At 39.3% G+C, this 25,340-nt stretch overlaps 1 protein-coding gene and 1 pseudogene across 5 annotated transcripts in view; both read left to right on the top strand.

Annotated features, from left to right (window-relative positions):
• The window catches only part of BTBD8 (BTB domain containing 8), a 133,902-nt gene that overhangs the window by 38,665 nt on the left and 69,897 nt on the right, over positions 1 to 25,340 (top strand). For all 5 annotated transcript variants that reach the window (XM_074381436.1, XM_074381437.1, XM_003933307.4 and 2 more), the window contains one exon: positions 21,889 to 21,978. In XM_074381436.1, the coding sequence (XP_074237537.1) occupies positions 21,889 to 21,978 (90 nt within the window). The remainder of the gene's footprint in view (positions 1 to 21,888; positions 21,979 to 25,340) is intronic.
• Positions 1,989 to 21,882, top strand: LOC104652236 (cAMP-dependent protein kinase type I-alpha regulatory subunit-like; annotated as a pseudogene).

The following is a 25,340-nucleotide window of genomic DNA, read 5'->3' as shown; positions in this document are numbered from 1 at the left end:
AAAAAAAAAAAAATTCTTGAAGTAAGAATACTTTAAAAATTAGTCCTACTAAAATTTGCTTCTCTAGAGCTTCTCTGCATAATCCAGGCCATTATTCTGCCTGGAATAGTGAATCTAGTTCAGCTAACATTAGGAAGTATTGAATAGCAGTGTACTAAAGCAGCAGCAAGGCAGAAATTAGGGCATCTATCAAGAGCCAGAAGCAGCATTGTCAGTTGAAATTAAACTTAATCAAAAGGAGAAAATAGTTTTTGGCATGTTAGAAAATAAAATATTTGGCAAAGATTTTTAATACACCATACGATCTACAGCATTATTTTTTAACCTGAGGCATGTGTCCTAATTAAGTAGGAATGTTTTCTAAGTTTCTGTTTTAAGGTCAGGGTAATTATTTAAGCCTTAGATGCTTTTAATTTTACTAAAGTGGAAATGGCTGACATGCTGTGTTCAAGTCTTCTGAGAAGTAGACACAAAGATGGGATTAGACGTTCAAGAAATGTATTAGGCTAAATGCATGTGAGAGAACATAGGGAAAAAGCCAGAGAAAACAGAGCTGCTAGACTGCAACGATGATTTGACTCTGAGTGAAGGAGAAAGAGAAGGAGGTTAGGTTGGATAGAAACATCTTAGACTGCAGTGGAGTTCTAAGAAAAGTTGGGCAAGACCATTATTGGAAAGTTCCCATGCCAAAGGTACCCATCAGAGAAGACCCTGTTTTCTAGGGCTAGACCTTCCTTATTCTTGCTGGGTTCAGTCACTGTCAGGAAATAGCTTATGAGAAGGTGGTGTGACCCAGGTGGAATAAACTTTAGAATGCTGTAGCTACTGGTTATTATGCAGTCAAAGATTGGAAGGGTATATTCTCATGACTGCCACACATATAAATCATGACATGCTGTATGAACACATATCTTTACCACTAGGCATAGTCAGATAAAGTAATAAATAATTGTTTAAAAAAAACACTTTTTATTTGCCAGGTATTATGGTGCTGAGATTGGGATTCATAAAGAAATTAATGAAGAACTGAGGATTAAGTGGATTATATATTAATATTCAACAGTGTGATAGAAAAGACTGCCATGGAAAAAAGGCCTGGCAGACATCCAATAAACTGCTAACAGTGGTTATTTCTATATCATGGAATTGAAGTAAACAAAGAATCAGGGTGAGAACTTAAAAATTTTTACTTTATCCAGTTCTATATTGAAGTTTAACTACAAACATACTGTTTTTATAATTTAAAAAAGTTTTAAAAATCTGGCTTTCTATTTTTAAGGAAAGAATTACAGATTACTTAATGTTTTTTAATTCTGTGCTTGCTTCAGCAGCAAGTATAATTTTATCTGTTCAGATAGGCTCAATCATACTCTGAGGTCACTATCTTTGTCCTTTTTTATAGAAAAATAAAAACTGTAGCAAACTTAGTGCATTAAATATTCATTTGATTGTCAGGGTCCCTGAAGGCCCTCCCTCTTCAGTGGGTTGGTGTACAAATTGTGAGGAGGGGAGATTGTCAGTGTGGTGGGGGACTCCCCAGCAATTGAATGCTTCTCTCTTTCTCTCATGCTCTTGCTGGGGCCGGTGATCTGGGGGCTCTTACTCTTTGGAGGCCATGTGGACCATACGGTCCACCACTCTGTTGCTGTAGCCAAATTCACTGTCATGCTGGGAATGAACTTGACAAAGTGGTTATTGTGGGCAGTGCTAGCCCCAGCATTGAAGGTAGAAACTGGGTGTCACTGTTAAAGTTGGAGGAGGCAATCTGGTGCTCATTATAGCCCTGGATGCCCTTGAGGGCCCCCTCTGATGCTGCTATACCATCTTCTTGATGTCATCACATTTGGCTGGTTTCTCCAGAGAGCAGGTCAGGTCCATGACTAACAGGTTGGCAGTAGGGATGTGGAAAGCCACGCCAGTGAGCTTCCTGTTTGGCTTGGGGATGGCCTTGCCCATAACCTTGGCAGTACCAGTAGGTAGATGCAGGGATGACGTTCTGGGGAGCCCAATGGCCATCACAGTTTCCCAGAGGGGCCATCCACAGTCTTCTGGGTGGCAGTGATGGTATGGACTATGATCCTGATGCCTTCCATGATGCCAGAGTTGTTATGAATGATCTTGGCCAGGGGGCTAAGCAGTTGGTGGTACAAGAGACATTGCTGATGATCTTGAGGTTTTTATACTTCTCACGGTTCATGCCCATCACAAACATGGGAACACTGGCCGAAAGGACAAAGATGATAACCCTTTTGGCTCTGCCCTCTAAGTGAACTCAGTGAAGATGCCAGTGAACTTCATAACATAATCAGTACCAGCATCATCCTGTTTGATTGTGGTGGGATCTTGCTCCTGGAAGATGGTGATGGGATTTCCATTGATGACAGGCTTCCCATTTTCAGCCTTGACGATGCCGTGGAACTTGCCATGGGTGGAATCCTACTGAAACATGTAGACCATGTAGTTGAGGTCAGTGAAGGGGTCATTGATGGTAACAGCATCTACTTTGCTAGAGTTAAAAGCAGCCCTGATTACCAGGAACCCAATACCATCAAATTCATTTACTCTGGGCTTCACTTTCACCATAGTGTCTCGGGGACGTCGTGGCTGGTGCTGCACAAGAATGGAAGGAACAGAGAGCAAGGTTCTGTCACTTTTTCTCTTCCTTTTGCTTACTTTGGGTTTAATTTATGCTGCTGTTTAAGAGGGAATTCTAGATCATTAATACGAAACCTTTTTCCTTTTCTACTATAAGCATTTAAAAGCTAAACATTTTCTTCTAAGCACTGCTTAGCTGCAGCCTACAAATTTTGATATATTGTATTTTCACTTAAATAAATGTATTTTCCAACCTTCCTTTTGATTTCTTCTTTACCCATGGGTTGTCTAGAGGTATAATTTCCAACTATTTGGGAATTTTCCAGACATTTCTCCATTATTGATTTCTAGTTTAATTCCATTGTGTTCCTAGAGCATATTTTATATTATTTCAGTATGTTTAAATTTATTGAAACTTGTGATGGCCCAGAATATGGTCTAGGTTAGTGAATGTTCCACATGTACTTAAAAAGAATATGTATTCTGTTGTCCTGTGGTAGAGTATTCTATAAATGAAAAAGTTGGTTGATAGTGTTGCTCAAGTCTTATGTCGTTAGCTGAATTTTTATCTACGTATCCTATTACTGATAGAGTATTGAAGCCTCTGAGTATCATAAATTTGTTTCTCCTTTTAGTTCTATCGGTTTTTGCTTCATGTATTTTGAAGCTCTGTTATTTGGTACATACATATTTGGAATTGTTATTTCTTCATAGTGAATTAAGTCATTTTTATTATGAAATATTGCCAGTTCCTAGGTAATAGCCCAGGTAACGTCATTTGTTGTGAAGTTTACTTTGGTTAATATCGCCATTCCAGCTTTCTTATGATTAGTGTTTATGGTATTCTTTTTATATTACTTCTAAACTTTGTCTTTATATTTAAAATGGATTTAAAATAATGTCTTACAGACCAAAAATAGTTGTGTTTTGCTTTTGTTATCTAGTCTCATAATCTCCTTTTAATTGGAGTAGACTCTTTACAGTCATGTAGTGTAAGTCTACCATTGTACTTTTTTTTTTGGATCCCTCTCTGTTGCCCAGGCTGGAGTGCAGTGATATGATCATAGCTTATGTAACCTTGAACTCCTGGGCTTAAATGATCCTCTGGCCCCAGCCTCCCGAGTAGTTGGGACTACAGGCACTCGATACCACGCTCAGCTAATTAAATTTTTTTGTGGGGGGATAGAGATGGGTTCTCACATTATTGCTCAAGCTGGTCTGGAACTCCTGGCCTCAGGGAATCCTCCTGCCTCAACCTCCCAAATTGCTGGGATTACAGGTGTGAGCCATCACATTCAGCCCTAAACTGCTTTGTCTGCTAATTCCATCTTCTCTATCGTTTCTGGATTTGTTAATATTGACTGATTGTCCTCCTTTTAATGTTCACATTTTGCTGCTTCTTCACATTACCTAGTTTTTTAATTAAATACCAGGCATTATAAATATTATGTTTTTGAGTGTTTGAATGTTATTATTTTTCTTTTTCTTTTTGAGACGGAGTTTCGCTCTTGTTACCCAGGCTGGAGTGCAATGGTGCGATCTCGGCTCACCGCAACCTCCGCCTCCTGGGTTCAGGCAATTCTCCTGCCTCAGCCTCCTGAGTAGCTGGGATTATAGGCACGCACCACCATGCCCAGCTAATTTTTTTGTATTTTTAGTAGAGACGGGGTTTCACCGTGTTGACCAGGTTGGTCTCGATCACTCGACCTCGTGATCCACCCGCCTCGGCCTCCCAAAGTGCTGGGATTACAGGCTTGAGCCACCGCGCCCGGCCTTTTTTTTTTTTTTTTTTTTTTTGAGACAGAGTTTCGCTCTTGTTACCCAGGCTGGAGTGCAATGGCGTGATCTCGGCTCACCGCAACCTCCGCCTCCTGGGCTCAGGCAATTCTCCTGCCTCAGCCTCCTAAGTAGCTGGGATTACAGGCATGCACCACCACGCCCAGCTAGTTTTTTGTATTTTTAGTAGAGACGGGGTTTCACCATGTTGACCAGGATGGTCTCGATCTCTCGACCTCGTGATCCACCCGCCTCGGCCTCCCAAAGTGCTGGGATTACAGGCTTGAGCCACCGTGCCCGGCCTGAATGTTATTATTTTTCTTGAAAAATATTATTTAAGTTTTTTTAAGCAAGCATTTAAGTTATTGTGGACCAGCTTCATATTTATGAGGCTTCTTTTTAAATTTTGTTAGGGCGCATCTAGAATATCCTTTGCCCTAAATGTTGTAAAACCTTTCTACTGAGATTTCTGGGATCTTAGTGCCTCAAGTATTCAATTCTGGCTGGAAGGAACGTGAATATCTGTCAGCCATACAGCTCCCTGGCTTTTATTATTTGCCTGTCTTTGTGTAGTTTTACCTTATGCACGCTCAAATTATATTCAGACAAAAGCTCAAGGGAGGGAGTATCTATTCTAATTTCTAGAGTTCTTTATGACTCCCTCTTCTATCTTACTGTGCCCCACAAATTTCAGCTGACTCAGCTTCTTGGGGCTCCTATATCTATTTCCTCAGCTCAGCTCAGCCTCAAGGCTCTGCTCTTCTGTCGTTCCTGTGCCTTGACTAGAAACTGCTTCTAGGAAGAAAAGCATTGTGATTGTAGAGCTTACCTCATTTATTTTCCTCCTTCTCTTAGGAATCAGAATCCTATACTGCCTTTTTTCAGTGCCATATTTTATTCAGTTTTCTAGGTAGGGAAGTCCTATACTTATGGGTAGTAGCAGAATCCTAATGTTTTCTTAATTGGCCTTATTTTTTAGAAAAGTTCCAGATTTACAGACAAATTAAGAGTACATTATTCTCATACACGTCCACACCTAGTTCTTCATTATTAACATCTTATATATATAAATTTGAGTATAGTACATTTGTTACAATTGAGTCAATATCAATACATTATTATTAACCAAAGTCTGTAGTGTATTAAGATTTCCTTTGTTTTACCTGTGTCCTTTTTCTATTTAAGGAGCCAATCCTGGATCTCACATTGCACTTAGCTGTCATGTCTCCTTAGGCTCCTCCTGGCTGTAACAGTTTTTCAGACATTGTTTTTGATGACATTTCAGTTTCAGGAGTACTGATCAGGTATTTTATAGAAATGTCCCCTAAGTGGAGTTTATTTGATGTTTTTCTCATAATTACATGGATTGTGGGTTTTGGACAGGAAGACCACAAAGATAAAGGGCCATTTTCATTACATCATATTAAATGTGCATATGATCAACCTGACATCACTGTTTATGTTAACCTTGATAATAATCTAGCTGAGGTTGTTTTCATCTGGTTTCTCCACTATAAGTTACTCCTCCCCTCACCTCCCATTTCCAGACTGTGCTCTTTGGAAGGAAGTCCCTGTATGTAGCCCATATTTAAATGACAGGAAGTAATGTTCTACCTCCTTGAAGGGAGGATATTATCTACATAAATAATTTGGAAATCTTGTGCACAAGAAACCTTTCTCTTCCACATACTAATTTATTCAGGCATTTACATATGTAAATGTAGATTCATGGATATTTATTTTGTACTTTGGCTTATAATTTGACATATTCTGTAACTTGTCTTTTTTTTTTTTTTCAAGTTCTTTTTTTTTTATTGCATTTTAGGTTTTGGGGTACATGTGATGAACATGCAAGATTGTTGCATAGGTACACACTTGGCAGTGTGGTTTGCTGCCTTCCGTCCCCTCGCCTGTATCTGTCATTTCTCCCCATGCTCTCTTCCCACCTCCCCACCCCCCCGCCCCTCCCCCATTTCTCCCCAACGGACCCCAGTGTGTAGTGCTCCCCTCCCTGTGTCCATGTGTTCTCATTGTTCAACACCCACCTATGAGTGAGAATATACGGTGTTTGATTTTCTGCTCCTGTGTCAGTTTGCTGAGAATGATGGTTTCCAGGTTCATCCATGTCCCTACAAAGGACGTGAACTCATCGTTTTTGATGGCTGCGTAATATTCCATGGTGTATATGTACCACATTTTCCCTATCCAGTCTATCATCGTTGGGCATTTGGGTTGGTTCCAGGTCTTTGCTATTGTAAACAGTGCTGCAATGAACATTTGTGTGCACGTGTCCTTGTAGTAGAATGATTTATAATCCTTTGGGTATATACCCAGTAATGGGATTGCTGGGTCAAATGGGATTTCTATTTTTAGGTCCTTGAGGAATCGCCACACTGTCTTCCACAATGGTTGAATTAATTTACATTCCCACCAACAGTGTAAAAGTGTTCCTATTTCTCCACATCCTCTCCAGCATCTGTTGTTTCCCGATTTTTTAATGATCGCCATTCTAATTGGTGTGAGATGGTATCTCAATGTGGTTTTGATTTGCATTTCTCTGATGACCAGTGATGATGAGCATTTTTTCATATGTTTGTTGGCCTCCTGTATGTCTTCTTTTGTAAAGTATCTGTTCATATCCTTCGCCCATTTTTGAATAGGCTTGTTTGTTTTTTTCTTGTAGATCTGCTTTAGTTCTTTGTAAATTCTGGATATCAGCCCCTTGTCAGATGGGTAGGCTGCAAAAATTTTTTCCCATTCTGTTGGTTGCCGATTCACTCTACTGACTGTTTCTTTTGCTATGCAGAAGCTGTGGAGTTTGATTAGGTCCCATTTGTCTATTTTGGCTTTTGTTGCCATTGCTTTTGGCGTTTTGGTCATGAAGTCCTTGCCTACACCTATGTCCTGAATGGTTTTGCCTAGATTTTCTTCTAAGGTTTTTATGGTAATAGGTCTGATGTTTAAGTCTTTAATTGATCTGGAGTTAATTTTGGTGTAAGGTGTCAGGAAGGGGTCCTGTTTCTGCTTTCTGCACATGGCTAGCCAGTTTTCCCAACACCATTTATTAAACAGGGAGTCCTTTCCCCATTGCTTGTTTTTGTCAGGTTTGTCGAAGATCAGATGGTTGTGGGTATGTTGTATTTCCTCTGAGACCTCTGTTCTGTTCCATTGGTCTATATCTCTGTTTTGGTACCAGTACCATGCTGTTTTGATTACTGTAGCCTTGTAGTATAGTTTGAAGTCCGGTAGTGTGATGCCTCCTGCTTTGTTCTTTTTGCTTAGAATTGACTTGGCTATGTGGGCTCTCTTTTGGTTCCATATGAAGTTTAAGGTGTTTTTTTCCAGTTCTGTGAAGAAAGTCATTGGTAGCTTGATGGGAATAGCGTTGAATCTGTAAATTACTTTGGGCAGTATGGCCATTTTCACGATGTTGATTCTTCCTAACCATGAACATGGAATGTTTCTCCATCTGTTTGTGTCCTCTCTTATTTCGTTGAGCAATGGCTTGTAGTTCTCCTTGAAGAGGTCCTTTACGTTCCTTGTTAGTTGTATTCCTAGGTACTTTATTCTCTTTGTAGCAATTGTGAATGGCAGGTCGTTCTTGATTTGGCTCTCTTGAAGTCTATTACTGGTGTATAGGAATGCTTGTGATTTTTGCATGTTGATTTTGTATCCTGAGACTTTGCTGAAGTTGTTTATCAGTTTCAGGAGATTTTGGGCTGAGATGATGGGGTCTTCCAGATATACAATCATGTCATCTGCAAATAGAGACAATTTGATTTCCTCCTTTCCAATTTGGATACCCTTTATTTCTTTTTCTTGCCTGATTGCTCTGGCTAGAACTTCCAGTACTATATTGAATAGGAGTGGTGAGAGAGGGCATCCTTGTCTAGTGCCAGATTTCAAAGGGAATGCTTCCAGTTTTTGCCCATTCAGTATGATATTGGCTGTTGGTTTGTCGTAAATAGCTTTTATTGTTTTGAGATACGTTCCGTCAATACCTAGTTTATTGAGGGTTTTTAGCATAAAGGGTTGTTGAATTTTGTCAAAAGCCTTCTCTGCATCAGTTGAGATAATCATGTGGTTTTTGTCTTTGGTTCTGTTTATGTGGTGAATTACGTTTATGGACTTGCGTATGTTGAACCAGCCTTGCATCCCTGGGATGAATCCTACTTGATCATGGTGGATGAGCTTTTTGATATGCTGTTGCAATCAGTTTGCCAGTATTTTATTGAAGATTTTTGCATCTATGTTCATCATGGATATTGGCCTGAAATTTTCTTTTCTTGTTGAGTCTCTGCCGGGTTTTGGTATCAGAATGATGTTTGTCTCGTAAAATGATTTGGGAAGAATTCCCTTTTTGGATTGTCTGGAATAGTTTCAGAAGGAATGGTATCAGCTCCTCCTTGTATGTCTGGTAGAATTCAGCTGTGAACCCATCTGGACCTGGGCTTTTTTTGGGTGGTAGGCTCTTTATTGCTGCCTCGACTTCAGACCATGTTATTGGTCTATTCAGGGTTTCGGCTTCTTCCAGGTTTAGGCTTGGGAGGATGCAGGTGTCCAGGAATTTATCCATTTCTTCCAGGTTTCCTAGTTTATGTGCATAGAGTTGTTTGTGATAATCTCTGATGATGGTTTGGATTTCTGTGGAATCTGTGGTGATATCCCCTTTATCATTTTTTATTGCATCAATTTGGTTATTCTCTCTTTTCTTTTTTGTTAATCTGGCTAGTGGTCTGTCTATTTTGTTGATCTTTTCAAAGAACCAGCTCCTGGATTTATTGATTTTTGGCTTATAATTTGACATATTCTGTAACTTGTCTTTTTTTAATTTTTTTTCGATTTAGCAGTTAACATTTTTTTCTCAATTTGTTACAGCTTTAGCTGTGGGAGCTCTTTCAGGTGGCTTTTGTGTCCCTTTTACCCAGAGAGAGAGAGAGAGAGAGAGAGAGAGAGAGAGTGAGTGTGTGTGTGTGTGTGTGTGTGTGTGTGTGTGTGTAGCATTTTCTTACTTTCTGGCACTAAAAGATATATCTGATATAAAAGGTAAACGGTACTCATCTATATAGGGTGCTTACTGTGAATGGAACTTGCAGGGCTGGAAGTTGCTTTGGGTGAGTCAATGAATGAATGGTAGGTAAATGTGAGGGCTCAGTTCATTAGTGTGTACTACTGTAGACTTTATAAATACTTAGGATACACATGAAATTTATTTTTAAAAACTATTTTTCTTCAATAATTAACCTTGGCTTATTGTAACTTTTCACTTTATAAACTCTTTAATTTTTTGAAACTTTTTTACTTTTGTAATAACACTTAGCTTAATCACAAACATGTATAGCTGTACAAATTTTTTCCTTTTTTTTTGGAGACAGAGTCTTTGTCACTCAGACTGGAGTACAGTGGCATAATCATGGGTCACTGCCACCTTGATCTATGCAGCTCCAGTGATCCTCCTAGCTCAGTCTCTTGAGTATCTGGGACCACCAGTTGCACACTACCACACCCAGCTAATTTTTGTATTTTTTGTAGAGTTAAGTTTTTCCTACGTTGGCCAGGCTGGTTCACACTGCTGGGCTTAAGCGATCCTCCTGCCTCAACCTCCCAAAGTGCTAGGATTGCAGGTGTGAGTCACCACATCTGGCTTTTTTACTTTGTACCCTTATTCTATATGCTCTTTTCTTTTCTTTCTTTCTTTCTTTCTTTTTTTTTTTTAAGTTTTTTTGAGATGGAATCTCACTCTGTTGCCCAGCCTGGAGTGCAGTGGCACCTTGGCTCACTGCAACCTCCACCTCCTGGGTTCAAGCAATTGGCCTGCCTTTGCCTCCCAAGTAGCTGGGATTGTAGGAGTGTGCCACTACGCCCAGCTAATTTTTTATATTTTTATTAGTGATGGGGTTTCACCATGTTCACCAGGCTGGTCTTGAACTTCTGTTCTCAAGTGGTCCGCCTTGGCCTCCGGAAGTGCTGGGATTACAGGTGTGAGCCACCGCACCCAGCCTATAAGCTTTTTTCTGTTTAAAAAAATATTTTTAAGTTTTTTAACTTGTTAAAAACTGAGACAGAAGCAAATACATTAGCCTAGGCTTACACTGAGTTAGGATTAATACTACCGTCTTCCACCTCCACATCTTGTCCCACTGGAAGGTCTTCAGGGGCAGTAACACACATGGAGCTGTTACCTCCTAACATAGCTGTTATCTTGCCTTCTCCTGGAATACCTTCTGAAAGACCTGCCTGAGGCTATTTAGCAGTTAACATTTTTTTTATGTGTAAGTAGGAGTACTCTAAAATAACAATATGTATAATAAAATCATAAGCCAGTAACATAGTTATTATCAAGTATTATATACTGTACATAATTGTGTATGCTAGACTTTTATACAGCTGGCAGCACAGTAGATTTGTTTATACCAGCACCCCCACAAACGTGTGAGTAATGCTTCACACTTGACCTTATGTCAGCTATGATGTCCCTAGGGGGTAGAAATTTTTCAACATCTTTTTAATCTTATGGGACCATCTTCGTATGTGTGTAGTCTCTTGTTGACCCAAACATTGTTATGTAACACATGACTGTAAATTTTGGAATCACTTTGTCAGTATTTACAAAAAGCCTTCTGAGATTTTGATTGAAATTGCCTAAATTTTATTTATTTATTTATTTGACAAGAGTCTCACCCTGCTGTTTAGGCTCGAGTGCAGTGCCATGACCTCAGCTCACTCCTACCTGCACCTCCTAGGTTCAAGCAATTCTCATGCCTCAGCCTCCTGAGTAGCTGGGACTACAGACATGCACCCCCAACCATGGCTAATTTTTGTATTTTTAGTAGGAACAGGGTTTTGCCATGTTGTCCAGACTGGTCTTGAACTCCTGGCATCATGTGATCTGCCTGCCTCACATGAGCCACTGCACCCAGGATTACAGCCATGAGCCACTGCACCTGGCCAAAATTGCCTAAATTTTTAAAATCCTAAATTGGTGTTGAATTTTGTCAAATGCTTTCCTGCATCTGTTTTGATAATCACATGATTTTTCTTCATTCTTTTGTTAATGTGCTAAATTATATTGCTTAAATTTGGAATGAAAAAATAATGTTACATTCCTGAAATAATTTCAGTTTGGTTGTGATGTTTTATTCATTCTATTTCATGCCAGATTCAGTTTGCTAATATTTTGTTTAGGAATTTTGCATCTATATTCATGAGACAGATTGGTCTGTAATTTTCCTTTTTTGTAATGTCCTTGTCAGGTTTAGGTCTCAAACTTACGTTGACTTTATAAAATGAACTGTGAAGTATTTCCTCATTTTTATTCTTTAGTTTGAGTAAGATTGACTTTTTAAAACTTATTATTTTCCTTAAATATTTATTAGAATTCACTAGGGAAGTTATCTTGACCTGTTATTTTCATTCTTTTTTATAGTTAAGTATGTTGAGTTAGAATGCATACACAAACAAATGCACACAACTTAAAGTCCAGTTTGATGAGTTTTGACTAATGTATAAACCTGTTTAACTTCTACTGTAAGCAAAATATAGTGAATTTTCATCTACTAAAATGTTCCCTTGTGCCCATTTACCTTCAGTACCCATCACTACCCCAGCCACAGACAGCAGATGATTTTCATATGCTTATTTGCCATCTGTATACCTCTTTAGTTAGTTTTCTGTTCATATCTTTTGCATATTTATTTATTTATTTGAGACAGCCTTTCTGTGTTACCTAGGCTTGAGCTCCTGGGGTTAAGGGATCCTCCTGCCTCAGCCTCCCAAGTAGTTAGGACTAAAGGCACGAACTACTACTTGTAGTTTGCCTGTTTTTTTTTTTTTTTTTTTTTTTTTTTTTGAGACGGAGTTTCGCTCTTGTTACCCAGGCTGGAGTGCAATGGCGCGATCTCGGCTCACCGCAACCTCCGCCTCCTGGGTTCAGGCAATTCTCCTGCCTCAGCCTCCTGAGTAGCTGGGATTACAGGCACGTGCCACCATGCCCAGCTAATTTTTTTGTATTTTTAGTAGAGACGAGGTTTCACCGTTTTGACCAGGATGGTCTCGATCTCTTGACCTCGTGATCCACCCGCCTCGGCCTCCCAAAGTGCTGGGATTACAGGCTTCAGCCACCGCGCCCGGCATAGTTTGCCTATTTTTAAATCAGGTTATTTGTTTTCTTATTGTTATGTTATCTACACTGTAGGATATTCTGCCTTTCCTAGAATTTCATGTAAGTGGACTCAGACATAACTGTAGTATCTGGCCTCTTTTGTTCAGTGTAATGTTTTTGTGCTTTATCCTTACATATTATGTGTATCAGTGATTCGTTCAGTTTTTATTGCTGCATCGTATTGCATTGTATAGATACACCATAATTTGCTTATCTGTTTTCCTTTTGATGGACTATTGGTTATTTCCAGTGTTTAGCTGTTATTAATAAAGCTGGTACGGGCCAGGCATGGTGGCTTATGCTTGTAATCTCAGCACTTTGCCAGGCCAAAGTGGGCAGATCACTTGAGGTCAGGAGTTCAAGATCAGCCTAGCCAACATGGTGAAATCTCATCTCTATTAAAAATATAAAAATTAGCCAGGTGTGGTGACAGGCGCCTGTAGTTCCAGCTACTCAGGAGGCTAAGGCAGAAGAATCGTTTGAACCCTGGAGGTGGAGGTTGCAGTGAGCCGAGATTACACCACTGCACTACATCCTGGGTGACAGAGCAAGACTCCATCTCAAAAAAATAAAAAAAATAAAGCTGGTAGGAACCTTTGCAGACAAGTGTTTGCATATATATTATCATTTCTTTTGGTTAAATACCTAAGAATGAAATTGCTCGGTCATATTGTTAGTTACTGTTAACTTTTCATGAATTTGACAAACATTCTCGAAAGAGATGGTGCCATTTTACACTCCCAGTCTGCCTGGTATGAAGAGTTCCATTTGTTTCACCTCTTTACCACTCCTTGACATTGTTATTCTTTTTGATTTATGCCACTCTAATAGGTATGCAGTATTATCTATTATGTATGCTTTTAATTTGCATTTCCTTGATCACATAGTGATGTTGAGTATCTTACTGGTTATTTGTATATGTTATATTTCTGTTCAAATCTTTTGCCCATTTAAAAAAATTAATTTTAGACTGATGAGGTATACATTTTAATATAAGTGAACTATTGAGATATAGACGTACTCTTTTTCCTGAAAATGAATCATGTATTACTCTGACCATAGCTTTTCCCAATCCTAATTTAATATTCAAAATATAATGAGATGTCTTTTTTTTTGAAACAGAGTCTCACTTTGTTGCCCAGGCTGGAGTGCAGTGGTGAGATCTCGACTCTCTGCAACCTCTGCCTCCCGGGTTCAAGCGATTCTTCTGCCTCAGCCTTCCAAATAGCTGAGACTACAGGCACTTGCCACCACACCCAGATAATTTTTGTATTTTTAGTAGAGACAAGGTTTCACCATGTTGGCCAGGATGGTCTCTATCTCTTGACCTTGTGATCTGCCCTATAGGCATGAGCCACTGTGCCCAGCCTTTTTGTTTGTTTTTAAGACAGAGTCTCACTTGGTAGCCCAGGCTGGAGTACACTCTGTGGCCCAGGCTGGAGTGCAGTGGCATGATCTCGGCTCACTACAAGCTCTGCCCCCGAGGTCCAAGTGATTCTTGTGTTTCAGCCTTCCTAATAACTATGGTTATAGGCATGTGCTGCTATGCCCAGCTAATTTTTGTATTTTTAGTAGAGACTGGGTTTTACCATGTTGGCCAGGCTGGTCTTGAACTCCTGACCTCAAGTGATCCACCCACCTTGGCCTCCCAAAGTGTTGGGATTACAAGTGTGAGCCACCATGCCCGGCCAGGAATGTCATTTTTTATAAGTAGCCATAAACTTTAGCTTGGAAGTAAAACTATTTCAAGCAAGTGGTTCTTACCTGATGTTTTTTGTTGTTCTTGCCCATATTTAGTTGGGTTATCTTTTTATAGTGCTTCTAAACGATAAGTTATTATAGTTCTCTTCAATCTGTATATTCTAGATTTAAGTTTTTTGTAACGGTGTGAGGCAAGTGTCGAGTTTCATTTCTTTTTCTACAAATCATCGGTTGTTCCAGTACCTTTTGATGATAAGACTGTCTTTTCCCCCAATGAATTGTCTTAACACCTTCATGAAAAGCAACTGACCATATATATGTGGATTTATTTTTGGACTCTGAATTCTGTTCCAGTGATTTATTTGTCCACCCTTACATCAATACCATGTTATCTTGATTATTGCTACTTTATAGTAAGTGACATCATGTTGTCTGAAATCATATCTTCCACCTTTATTCTTTGTTGATGGTTGCTTTGGCAATTATGGGTCCTTTGCATTTTCATATGTATTTTAGAATCTACTTATCCACTGCTACCAAAAATGCTTCATTGGGATTGTGTTAAATCTAGAAACTAATTTAGGAAGAGTGGCTATATTAACAGTTTCAACTTTCAGATCCGTGAGCATACTTTAGCTCTCTGTTAGGTCTTTAACATTTATCCCAGCAGGGTTTTATAGTTTTTAGTGTAGAGATATTACACATGTTTTGTTACATTTGTTGCTATGTATTTGACTTTTTTTTTCCTGTCCATGTTTATTTTCTGCATAAAATTCCCACAGAAATGGAAATATCTCCATGTCATATTTTGCCAGTCAAGTAATGAGTTAGGAGGAACTCAGTGAGATGCCCTTTCGGAAAACATACGTTGGGGTGACCTTTTTTGATACTAGTGTAAATGAAAATTTTTTTGTTTTATTTTCTAGTTGTTCATTATTAAACTAAGTCATCTTTGGATGATTACTAGACACTTTATTGAAAATTTGTAGAAATAATTTGATACTCAAAGTGATATTTTAATGCAGATGGGATTTCCTTTTGCCTTTGGCTAGCTGGCAGAATAGGTGCTAATCACTTTGTTCCAGTCAAGGACTGAGATGATTCAAAACTGGCTTTTAAGTTGCAAGTCTAATAAGGGCTTGTCTATTTCCTGTTCACTCTTCTTTTTAGAATGTGGCTCTTCAGGGTCCAACTGAAATCCTGGGTTACCTACCAAAACCCCTCCTCTTTGATGGGTCCCTAGTTCCAATTTGTGTGAAGATTGCCAGAAGTTATTCTCAGCTTATCTGGTTGTTTTCAGATTTAGCAATTGCCTCTATGGAAAAAGTTGCCTCAATGGAAAAAGTTACCTCAAATACTTGGGTCTCTTCTTTTGTCTTCTCTCTCCTAACTTGTATAACTCTTCTAACTAACCACTGTGGTAGTGTTCTGATGCCTTCAAAGCATGCTTTCCTGTTTTTTCTTCTTTCTTAAATATATATATTTTGTCCATCTTTCCTAGCTGCTTTCAGCAGGAGCATTGATCTGCGACAACGTAGGAAGCCATTGCCAGAAGTGTCTTTCTCTTCTCCCTGTCCTCCACCCTTCACTGGAATATAACATTGTTCTGTGTATCTCGTTTACTGCTGTATTCCCAGCACTTAGAATAGTGTAGATCACACAATACAATATCTGTTGGATTAAAGATGAGGCTAGCCAGGAGTTTGAGGCTGCAGTGGGCTATGATTGTGCTACTCCAGCCTGGGTGAAAGAGCAAGAGACCCTGACTATAGTAAAAGAAAAAGAAAGAATGAGGGTAAGTATGGTAATTTGACACCTGTAGTCTGAGTACTTTGAGAGGCTGGGACAGGAGGGTCACTGGAGCCCAGGGGTTTGAGACCAGCTTGAGCAACATGGTGAGACTCTGTCTTTCTATATTTAAAAAAAATTTCCTTTTAAAGAATGAATTAATTAGCATTTTATTTAAGAAGGTAGAATCATATCTTTCTTGTCATTTTTTTCAAACAAGATATATTCTTGAAGATAATTACAGTGAGTTTTGAACTAGAACTCAGGATCTTTAGAATTGTAAGCTCTTTTTCTTATTTAAAAATCTTTTTAATTTAGAGTTGTCTCTATTTTTATTTTATTTTCTAAGATATTGTAGAATCAGGCCGGGCGCGGTGGCTCAAGCCTGTAATCCCAGCACTTTGGGAGGCCGAGGCGGGTGGATCACGAGGTCGAGAGATCGAGACCATCCTGGTCAACATGGTGAAACCCCGTCTCTACTAAAAATACAAAAAACTAGCTGGGCGTGATGGCGCGTGCCTGTAATCCCAGCTACTTAGGAGGCTGAGGCAGGAGAATTGCCTGAGCCCAGGAGGCGGAGGTTGCGGTGAGCCGAGATCGTGCCATTGCACTCCAGCCTGGGCAACAAGAGTGAAACTCCGTCTCAAAAAAAAGATATTGTAGAATCTGTTTTTTATTAAAAAATATTTAATTGACAATTTAGTCTCTCATTAATATTTCCCTAAGATTTAAAGTAATATTTTTGGTCTTTGTTTCTCCATTCGTAAATGATTTATTCCTCTTAGTCATGCACATAGTTTCTATTGTTGTTAAGAACGTTTGAGAGGCATTGAGGGAGTCTGGAGAGAGAGTGGGGTGGACAGAGGAGCAGAGGAGAGAAGAGGGAAGCTCATGAAAGCCACGTGGATAGGAAGTGAAGAGCAGAATAAAGAATAGAGGGGACCTGAGACACCCAGAGAGGGACAAAGAGTCATGGGTCTGGTGGCACTGCTGCCAGAGAGGAGGTGCACAGCCTTTGAGAATGTGAGCTCTACCTCCAGAAGCACAACATTCAGGCACTGCTCAAAGATTCTATTGTATAGTTGTGTACTGCTCAGCCCGAGGGACCAGTGGCATTCCTCAGGAAACACTTTGAGAGGTTGGAGGAAAAGGCAAAATAAATTCAGTCTGCAGGAAGAAGGCACTTGTACAGACTCAAGGAGGATGAAATTTCTCCTGCTCCACGCAACCCAGGGGTTAAAGATCAGAGGTGACAAGGTACCGTCAGCACTGAAGTCTACATGGAGGAAGATGCTGCATCATATGTTAGAAAGATTATACCAAAAGAATATAGGATTATACCTAAAGCCATTATAAAGCAATGGCTTTAGCCAAAGCCATTGAAAAGAATGTCCTGATTTCACATTTTGATGATAATGAGAGAAGATATTTTTGATGCCATGTTTCCAGTCTCCTTTATCATTGGAGAGACAGTTATTCTGCAAGGTGATAAGGGGATAACTTCTATGTGATCGATGAAGGAGAGAAGGATGTTGTGTTAATGATGAATGGGCAACCAGTGTTGAGAAAGGAGGGAGCTTTGGAGAACTTGTTTTGATTTATGGAACACCTAGAGTAGCTACTGTCAAAGCAAAGGCAAATGTGAAATGGTAGTGTACCAGCTGACACAGTTATAGAAGAATCCATATGGGAAGCACACTGAGAAAGTGGAAGATGTATGAGGAATTCCTTAGTAAAGTGTCTATTTTAGAATCTTCAGATAAGTGGGAGCATCTTATGGTAGCTGACACATTGGAACCAGTCAAGTTTGAAAATTTGTAGAAGATTGTGTTGCAGGGAGAACCAGGTGATGATTTCCTTATTATTTTAGAAGGGTCAGCTGCTATGCTACAACATTGGTCAGAAAATGAAGAGTTTGTTGAAGTGGGAAGATTGGGGCCTTCTGATTATTTTGGTGAATTTGCATTACTGTTGAATCATCCTCCTACTGCCACAGTGGTTGCACATGGCCTTTGAAGTGCATTAAGCTGGACCAGGCTAGATTTGAATGCGCTCTTGGCCGATGCTCAGACATCCTCAAACAAAACATCCAGCAGTACAATTTTTGACAGTTTTGTGTCACTATCTGTCTTAAATCTGCCTCCTGTGCCTCCCTTTCTCTTCTCCCAATCCATGCTTCACTCATGCAGAACACTTTATTTTTCCTATCTGCAATGCCAAGTGGCCACTGACATCACAGCTACTTGTCTGTTTGTATATTAAAAGTTGCTTTTATTAGACCGTTTTTAATTTGGAGCATTATAAATGCTCTCACACAAACAAATAGCGTTTCATGGAGTATTTGTTGTTACTGCTTCACTTTGGGCAAAGTTAGTATTCAACCTCTGGGCAATGAGGACAGATCTCACCATCAGTTGAATTACCATAGAGTAATGATGTAACAGTGTAAGTGTTTTTTTTTAAACTCACATAACTTTCCAGTTTTAAGCATATTTAGACTGTGGCCATATATACTGTATTTCTTTATAGAATAAATGATTTCTCATTAAGCTCTAAGAATTAGGAAAAATGGATATGTTGCCGGGTTTTGGGATACAGGGGACGCACAGTTCCCCTGAGAGGATTTTTTCCAGGCTCTTGGTCTCTCACCCAAGAATGGGAGAGGGGGCCACGGCACGGTGCACTCGAAAGAAAATATCGGACCCCAAAGAGTTTTTGCAGAGAAGTGATTTATTTAGGCAGAGAAAGAGAAATAGGAGAGAGAAAAAGATGAGATAAAGCTTCCATGAAGAGTATGGAAGGGGACCCAAATATGGAATCCGAAGGGGTGTGGAAGAAGGGGACTTTTAACCTGGGAGGAATTCCCTCCTTCTCCAAGCCCTTTGACCTATGAAAGGCGTTCCTTTAAACTTCCGCTGGAGTGATTACTTTGATTATTTTCCCACAAGCATGAAAATTAAAACAATGACCCTTAAGACCCTGGTTGGTTGCTGGAAGTTCTTGCCCTTGAAACTACACCCCCTTGTGGACCTGGGAAGATAATACATTCCCTCAGATACAGAAAAATCATAATATAGTCAAAAAAAAATCTGCCTGTAATTAAACTAGTTTAAGAGTGGAAAAATGCCCATTTATGCTAATTATCCATGGGTATGATCAATTTAGTGTCTTTTTTTGGCCAGAATTTTTGTTTGCCAAGCTAATTTGCCTGGTTTTGTTTATATGTTGTTATTAATGTTTTCACTCCAATTCTGCAATATTTTTAGATGTGGCTATCTATACCTGCCTTTTAAGTTTGGAACCAGATCACAGACTGCAAATATTGGGTTATGATTTAACTACATCTGCCTCTGCTTACAAATTCTGATTAGACCTTTATCCAGCTAGTGCCAATTATTGATCAGATGCTGAACTGCAAACCAGAATTTGAGGTTTACACTCTTGGTTGTTAATTTAGAGCTTTTGGTTAATATACATCCTTCAGTTGACTCTAGTATAATCTATGCTTATCAAGCTGATTCCAGGAGATTGAAGTTGCTACAACTAGATATAGTTGGAATGAATGCTATAATTAGAAATAGTTGGAATGAAAATCATAACAGAAATGGAGGTGATATTGCTAAAGGGAGAAGTGTCAAGCTGACAAAGTTCAGTGTCTGGAATTTTTCCCCACTAAATTCACTGGCTCTTGGTCTCTCACCCAAGAATGGGAGAGGGGGCCACGGCACGGTGCGTGATGATTTTGGAAGTTTTTTTTTACTTTTTGTTTGTTTGAGAGAGTCTTGCTCTGTCACCCAGGCTGGAGTGCAGTGGCTTAATCTCTGCTCACTGCAACCTCAGCCTCCCAGGTTCAAGCGATTCTTCCAAGTTGCTGGGACTACAGGCATAGCCACCACACCTGGCTAATTTTTGTATGTTTAGTAGAGATGGGGTTTCACCATGTTGGCCAGGCTGGTCATGAACTGCTGACTTCAAGTGATCCACCTTCCATGGTCTCCCAAAGTATTGGGATTATAGGCATGAGCCACTGTGCCTGACCAAAGTTTTTACTTTAGTCTTTGTTCCTTCCTTTTTATTTCAACTGGAATTTCTGGTGTGTTGGGGGTAGGTTATGGTGTGTCTGTGTTTTTTCAAATTGGTTTAAAAGGCCATCCTACACAAGTCCTATTTTCCTATCTAGCATTTATTTCTATAGTAAACTTTTTCTTATGAGTCTGAACTGTATTTTAGTATTTTCTAGCCTTATGAGTTACATGGTTCCAATGATAACCAACAGTTTATCTTGTTTTATTTATTTATTTATTTATTTATTTATTTATTTATTTTGAGGAGTTTCCCTCTTGTTGCTGATGCTGGAGTGCAGTGGTGTGATCCTGGCTCACTGCAACCTCCACCTCCCGGTTTCAAGTGATTCTCCTGCCTCACCCTCCCAAGTAGCTGGGATTACAGGTGCCCACCACCATACCTGGCTAGTTTTTGGTATTTTTTTTAGTAGAGATGGGGTTTCATCAAGTTAGCCAGGCTGGTCTTGAACTCCCATCCTCAAGTGATCCACCCGCCTTGGCCTCCAAAGTCCTGGGATTCTAGGTGTGAGCAACCCCGACTGGCCTATTATTTTTTAAATAGAATTTCATAGTTCTGTAAGTAGGCATTTATTTCCATTGTGATTTACATATAATGTAATATAGGGATATATTTGGGAGTGACTACAAGCATTTTTCCATCTCTACAAAACCGATTGTGATTATTGATCACCTCTCCTATCCTTTTCCAGGTAATTTAAATTGGTCATGGGAGGTTTTTTTTCCCCCATAAATTTGAAAAGGTTTCATATTGTTACTAATTATGAAGTACAAATCAGAGAAAGAGCCTTGATTTACACTTTAGTATGGGATAGGAGGACACCTTGTTAAAAATTTTTAAATTTCCAAAATAATCTACATTAAATGAGTGTTTGCTGATATGTACTTTGTCTTTAGATACCTTTTTATATTAAAAAAATTAAGCATCAAAGTTATATATTTATAAGCTTAAAAATAAAGAGCTTTCAAGAGAAGAAAGTTAAGCCGGACGTGGTGGCTCAAGCCTGTAATCCCAGCACTTTGGGAGGCTGAGGCGGGTGGATCACGAGGTCAAGAGATTGAGACCATCCTGGTCAACATGGTGAAACCCCGTCTCTACTAAAAATACAAAAAATTAGCTGGGCATGGTGGCACATGCCTGTAATCCCAGCTACTCAGGAGGCTGAGGCAGGAGAATTGCCTGAACCCAGGAGGCGGAGGTTGCAGTGAGCCGAGATCGTGCCATTGCACTCCAGCCTGGGTAACAAGAGCGAAACTCCGTCTCAAAAAAAAAAAAAAAAAAAAAGAAGAAAGTTAAAAGAGAGAAAGGACATTGGAATTAATGTTTTAAACAATCAAAATACTTAGGTATAAAGCCCAGTACTTCAGGAGGCTGGGGTAGGAGGGTTACTTTAGGTCTGGAGTTTGAGACTGGCCTGGAAAACATAGTGAAACCCTGTCTGTACAAAAAATTTAAAAATCAAATTGGGTACATGCCTTGTAGTGTTAGCTTCTTGGGAGGCTGAGGTGGGAGGAGCAAACTTGAGCCTAGGAGTTCAGGGCTGTAGTAAGGTATGATCATGACACTCCAGCCAGGGTGTCAGAGGAAGACTCTGTCTCTTAAAAAAAAAATCCCTTAGGTATAAATATAAGCTTATAAGTTTTATTGTATAATAATCCTGCCAGTGAAGACAAAACAGTTAGATTATTATGTTTTAATACAGAAAGATGAAAATTTTCATTAAAAATTGCATTTTTCGTAGTAGATAAATGTTTACCTGTGTTTCTCCCCACTCTTCCCTTTAGGGCCATTTTGAGAGCCAGATCTAGTTACTTTGCTGCAATGCTGAGTGGCTGTTGGGCTGAAAGCTCCCAAGAGTATGTTTCTCTTCAAGGGTAAGCATATTTTTACAGGGCCATTTGACTGCAAACGATTGCAAATTGTATTTCATACAGAGCACTTTTTCTGAATCTGATTTCCCTGGATGTTCAATTAAATATTTCTCATGTAGAATTCAACAAAGTACGTTTTCTGAAACAGGAAGTAGTAGAGAGCATTTATTAATAGAGGTAATGTGCTAATCTGCTTATGCTTCTGCAATAGAATACCCAAACTGGGTGATTTAAACAACAGGTATTTATTTTCTCACAGTTGTGGAGATTGAAAGTTCAAGATAAAGGTGCCAGTAGGGTTGGTGTCTGATGAGGGCTCTGCCCCTGGGTTGCACTCTGCTGCCTTCTTGATGCACACTCACAAGGCCTTTTCTTGGTGGGTGTACATGGAGAGAGAGTTTTATGGTATTTCTTCTTTTAAGGAAACTAATGCTATCAGATCAAGGACCCAGTGACGTCATTTAACCTTAATTACTTCCTTAGAGTTCCCATCTTTAAATATGACCACACTGAGGGGTTAGGGCTTTACCGTATGAATTTGGAAGGAACACAGACATTCACTTCGTAACAGGTAGTTTCTTTATTATTTATTATTTTTTATTTTTTTGAGATGGGATCTTGCTGTGTTGCCCACACTGGAGTACAGTGACATAATCATGTCTCACTGCAGCCTCAACCTCTTGGGCTCAAGTGATCCTCCTGCCTCAGCCTCCCAAGTAGCTGGGACTGTAGATGTGTACCACCACACCTTGCTAATTTTTCTGATTTTTAGTAGAGGTAAGATCTTGTGTTGCCCAGGCCAGTCTCAAACTCTTGGTCTCAAGTAATCCTCCCACCTTGACCTCCCAAAGTACTGAGATTATAGGTGTGAGGCACTGCACCCAGCTTATATCACATTTGTCAATTCATAATTCAGAGTTCATTTCCACCACAGTCACTGAAGAAACTTAAAAGTTTTCCCATTTTGTGTTCTTGAGCTAGCTCAGACTGCTCTTCTTCTCTGCTGTGTAAATCTGTGTCCTACAGAACCCTAAAGTTCATGGTAGGCACATTAGGAGAAACCCATGACATAAGATTGGGATCTTCATAGGGGAAGGCCATTTTGAAAGGGGTGCCCCTTCAACTTTTATCTGTTTTATATAGTTCAAGCTGACCTCTGAGTTTAGCTATAGGAATAAAGGCAAGGGGGAGTCTTTTCTTTTTTTCTTTTTTTTTTCTTTTTTTTTTTTAGTATTCCTTAATCACCCCTCAGGAGCTCATGAGATTAAACATTCAAACACTCAGGCTTTTAAAGATGAGGTCTATTTTATTAATAGACCACTTGGCAGAGGTTAGTGGGCAAGAAAGAAATGGTGACATCAATTATTGGTCACTACTCTCTTACCTGTAATTTTCTGTCTTTAATTTACAACGGAAGTAAAGGATAAATAACTCCTTTTGCAATGTGACTTGACTCCTGCTGACCAGCTTTTAGTAGTTCAAGAGAAAGCCAAATAAAAGTAGCCCAATTAGTTTCAAAACGTCATCCAAATAAGTAGACTACATTGTGTTAGTGTCAGCTGTGACCAGGGTCACCCTCTTACAGTATTTTCCCTTCACTTTTACTGTAAGCAAGGCTTTGTTTCTCACTGGTTCATTTTACCTAGAGCTGCTTTATTAACAGAGGAGGCTCACCTCTAATTGGCTTATTAAATCCTAATGCTAATGCATTGAAAATGAAGATACTTTTGTTGTTGTTGTTCAGCTGCTTTATCTTGCTTGATAAAGCAAGGTTTTGTGACACTAAAGGAAGAAAGTATCACCTGGTGGATACATAGTTTCTTCTGTGCCCTTTATTATTATCACACTGTGTGATGATATGTTTTGGCTTTGCCTGTTGCATCATGTATCAAATTGATTGTCTCAAATTGCTACTTAAAATTTTATTAGCATTGTGTCAAATAAAGCTGTTGGAAGGCTAAAGGGGATTAAGGAATTTTACTTTGAAAGATACATCTTTTAGGAATTTGTATATTGAAACAATACACAAAACAAATTCCAGTTTCCCATTAACTTATTGTAAACTGGGCAGATGTTTCCATGAGGAGTGTGATGTAGTAGAAGGATCATAAACCTTGATGTCATTACAGGCAGTAGTATATCCAGTCCTAACTTGTTACGTGACATTCCTTAACTTTACTGAGCTTCCTGAGGTTGTTGAAAAGATTAAATGAGATACAGTAAGGAAAGAAACTGGCATAGTATGTAGTGCTCATTAATATTGACTGTTCCTTCTTTCTCTAAATTAGATTGATCTCATTTTCTAGAGAGAAAAGGATTCAAGTGAGGGCCTTTCCCAATACCAGGACAGCAATGCCTGATTTGCATAACCAGCAGCTTCTTTTGGAACTGTGCCACTGTTGCATGTCTGCAGGATATTTTCTCTTAGTAGATTCAAAGACAATCTTGTCTGTCCTTAGTAATTTGCTAAATACTGAGACATAATACACATAGTATTTTTCAAGAGGAACTACCTTCAGTAATTTGTGAATGGGGATAGTAGAATTCTTTTTTTTTTTTTTTTTTTTTTTTTTAACACTTTAAGTTCTGAGGTACCTGTGCAGAATGTGCTGGTTTGTTACATAGGTATACATGTGCCACGGTGGTTTGCTGCACCCATCAACCCATCAACTACATTAGGCATTTCTACTAATGCTATCCCTCCCCCAGTCCCCAGCCCCCAGGCCCTAGCCCCCAGCCCCTAGCCCCCAACAGGCCCTGGTGTTTGATGTTCCTCACCCTGTGTCCATGTGTTCTCATTGTTCAGCTTCTACTTATGAGTGAGCACATGTGGTGCTTGGTTTTCTGTTCTTGTGTTAGTTTGCTGAGAATGATGGTTTCCAGCTTTATCCATGTCCCTGCAAAGAAATGAACGCATTCATTTTTATGGCTGCATAGTATTCCATGGTGTATATGTGCCACATTTTCTTTATCCATTCTATCATTGATGGGCATTTGGGTTAGTTCCAAGTTTTTGCTATTGTGAACAGTGCCTCAGTAAACATATGTTTGCATGTGTCTTTATGGTAGAATGATTTATAATCCTTTAGGTATATACCCAGTAATGGAATTGCTGGGTTAAATGGTATTTCTGATTCTGGATCCTTGAGGAATAGCCACACTGTCTTCCACAATGGTTGAACTAATTTACACTCCCACCAACTTGTAAAAGTGTTCCTATTTCTCCACATCTTCTCCAGCATCTGTTGTTTCCTGACTTTTTAATGATCACCATTCTAACTGGCATAAGGTGGTATCTCAATGTGATTTTGATTTTGCATTTCTCTAATGACCAATGATGATGAGCTTTTTTTCATATATTTGTT

The sequence above is a fragment of the Saimiri boliviensis genome, chromosome 11 (assembly GCF_048565385.1).
Source record: "Saimiri boliviensis isolate mSaiBol1 chromosome 11, mSaiBol1.pri, whole genome shotgun sequence".
NCBI lineage: Eukaryota > Metazoa > Chordata > Mammalia > Primates > Cebidae > Saimiri > Saimiri boliviensis.
Note: the sequence above shows the minus strand (reverse complement) of the source record. Positions and strands in the feature narration are given on the sequence as shown.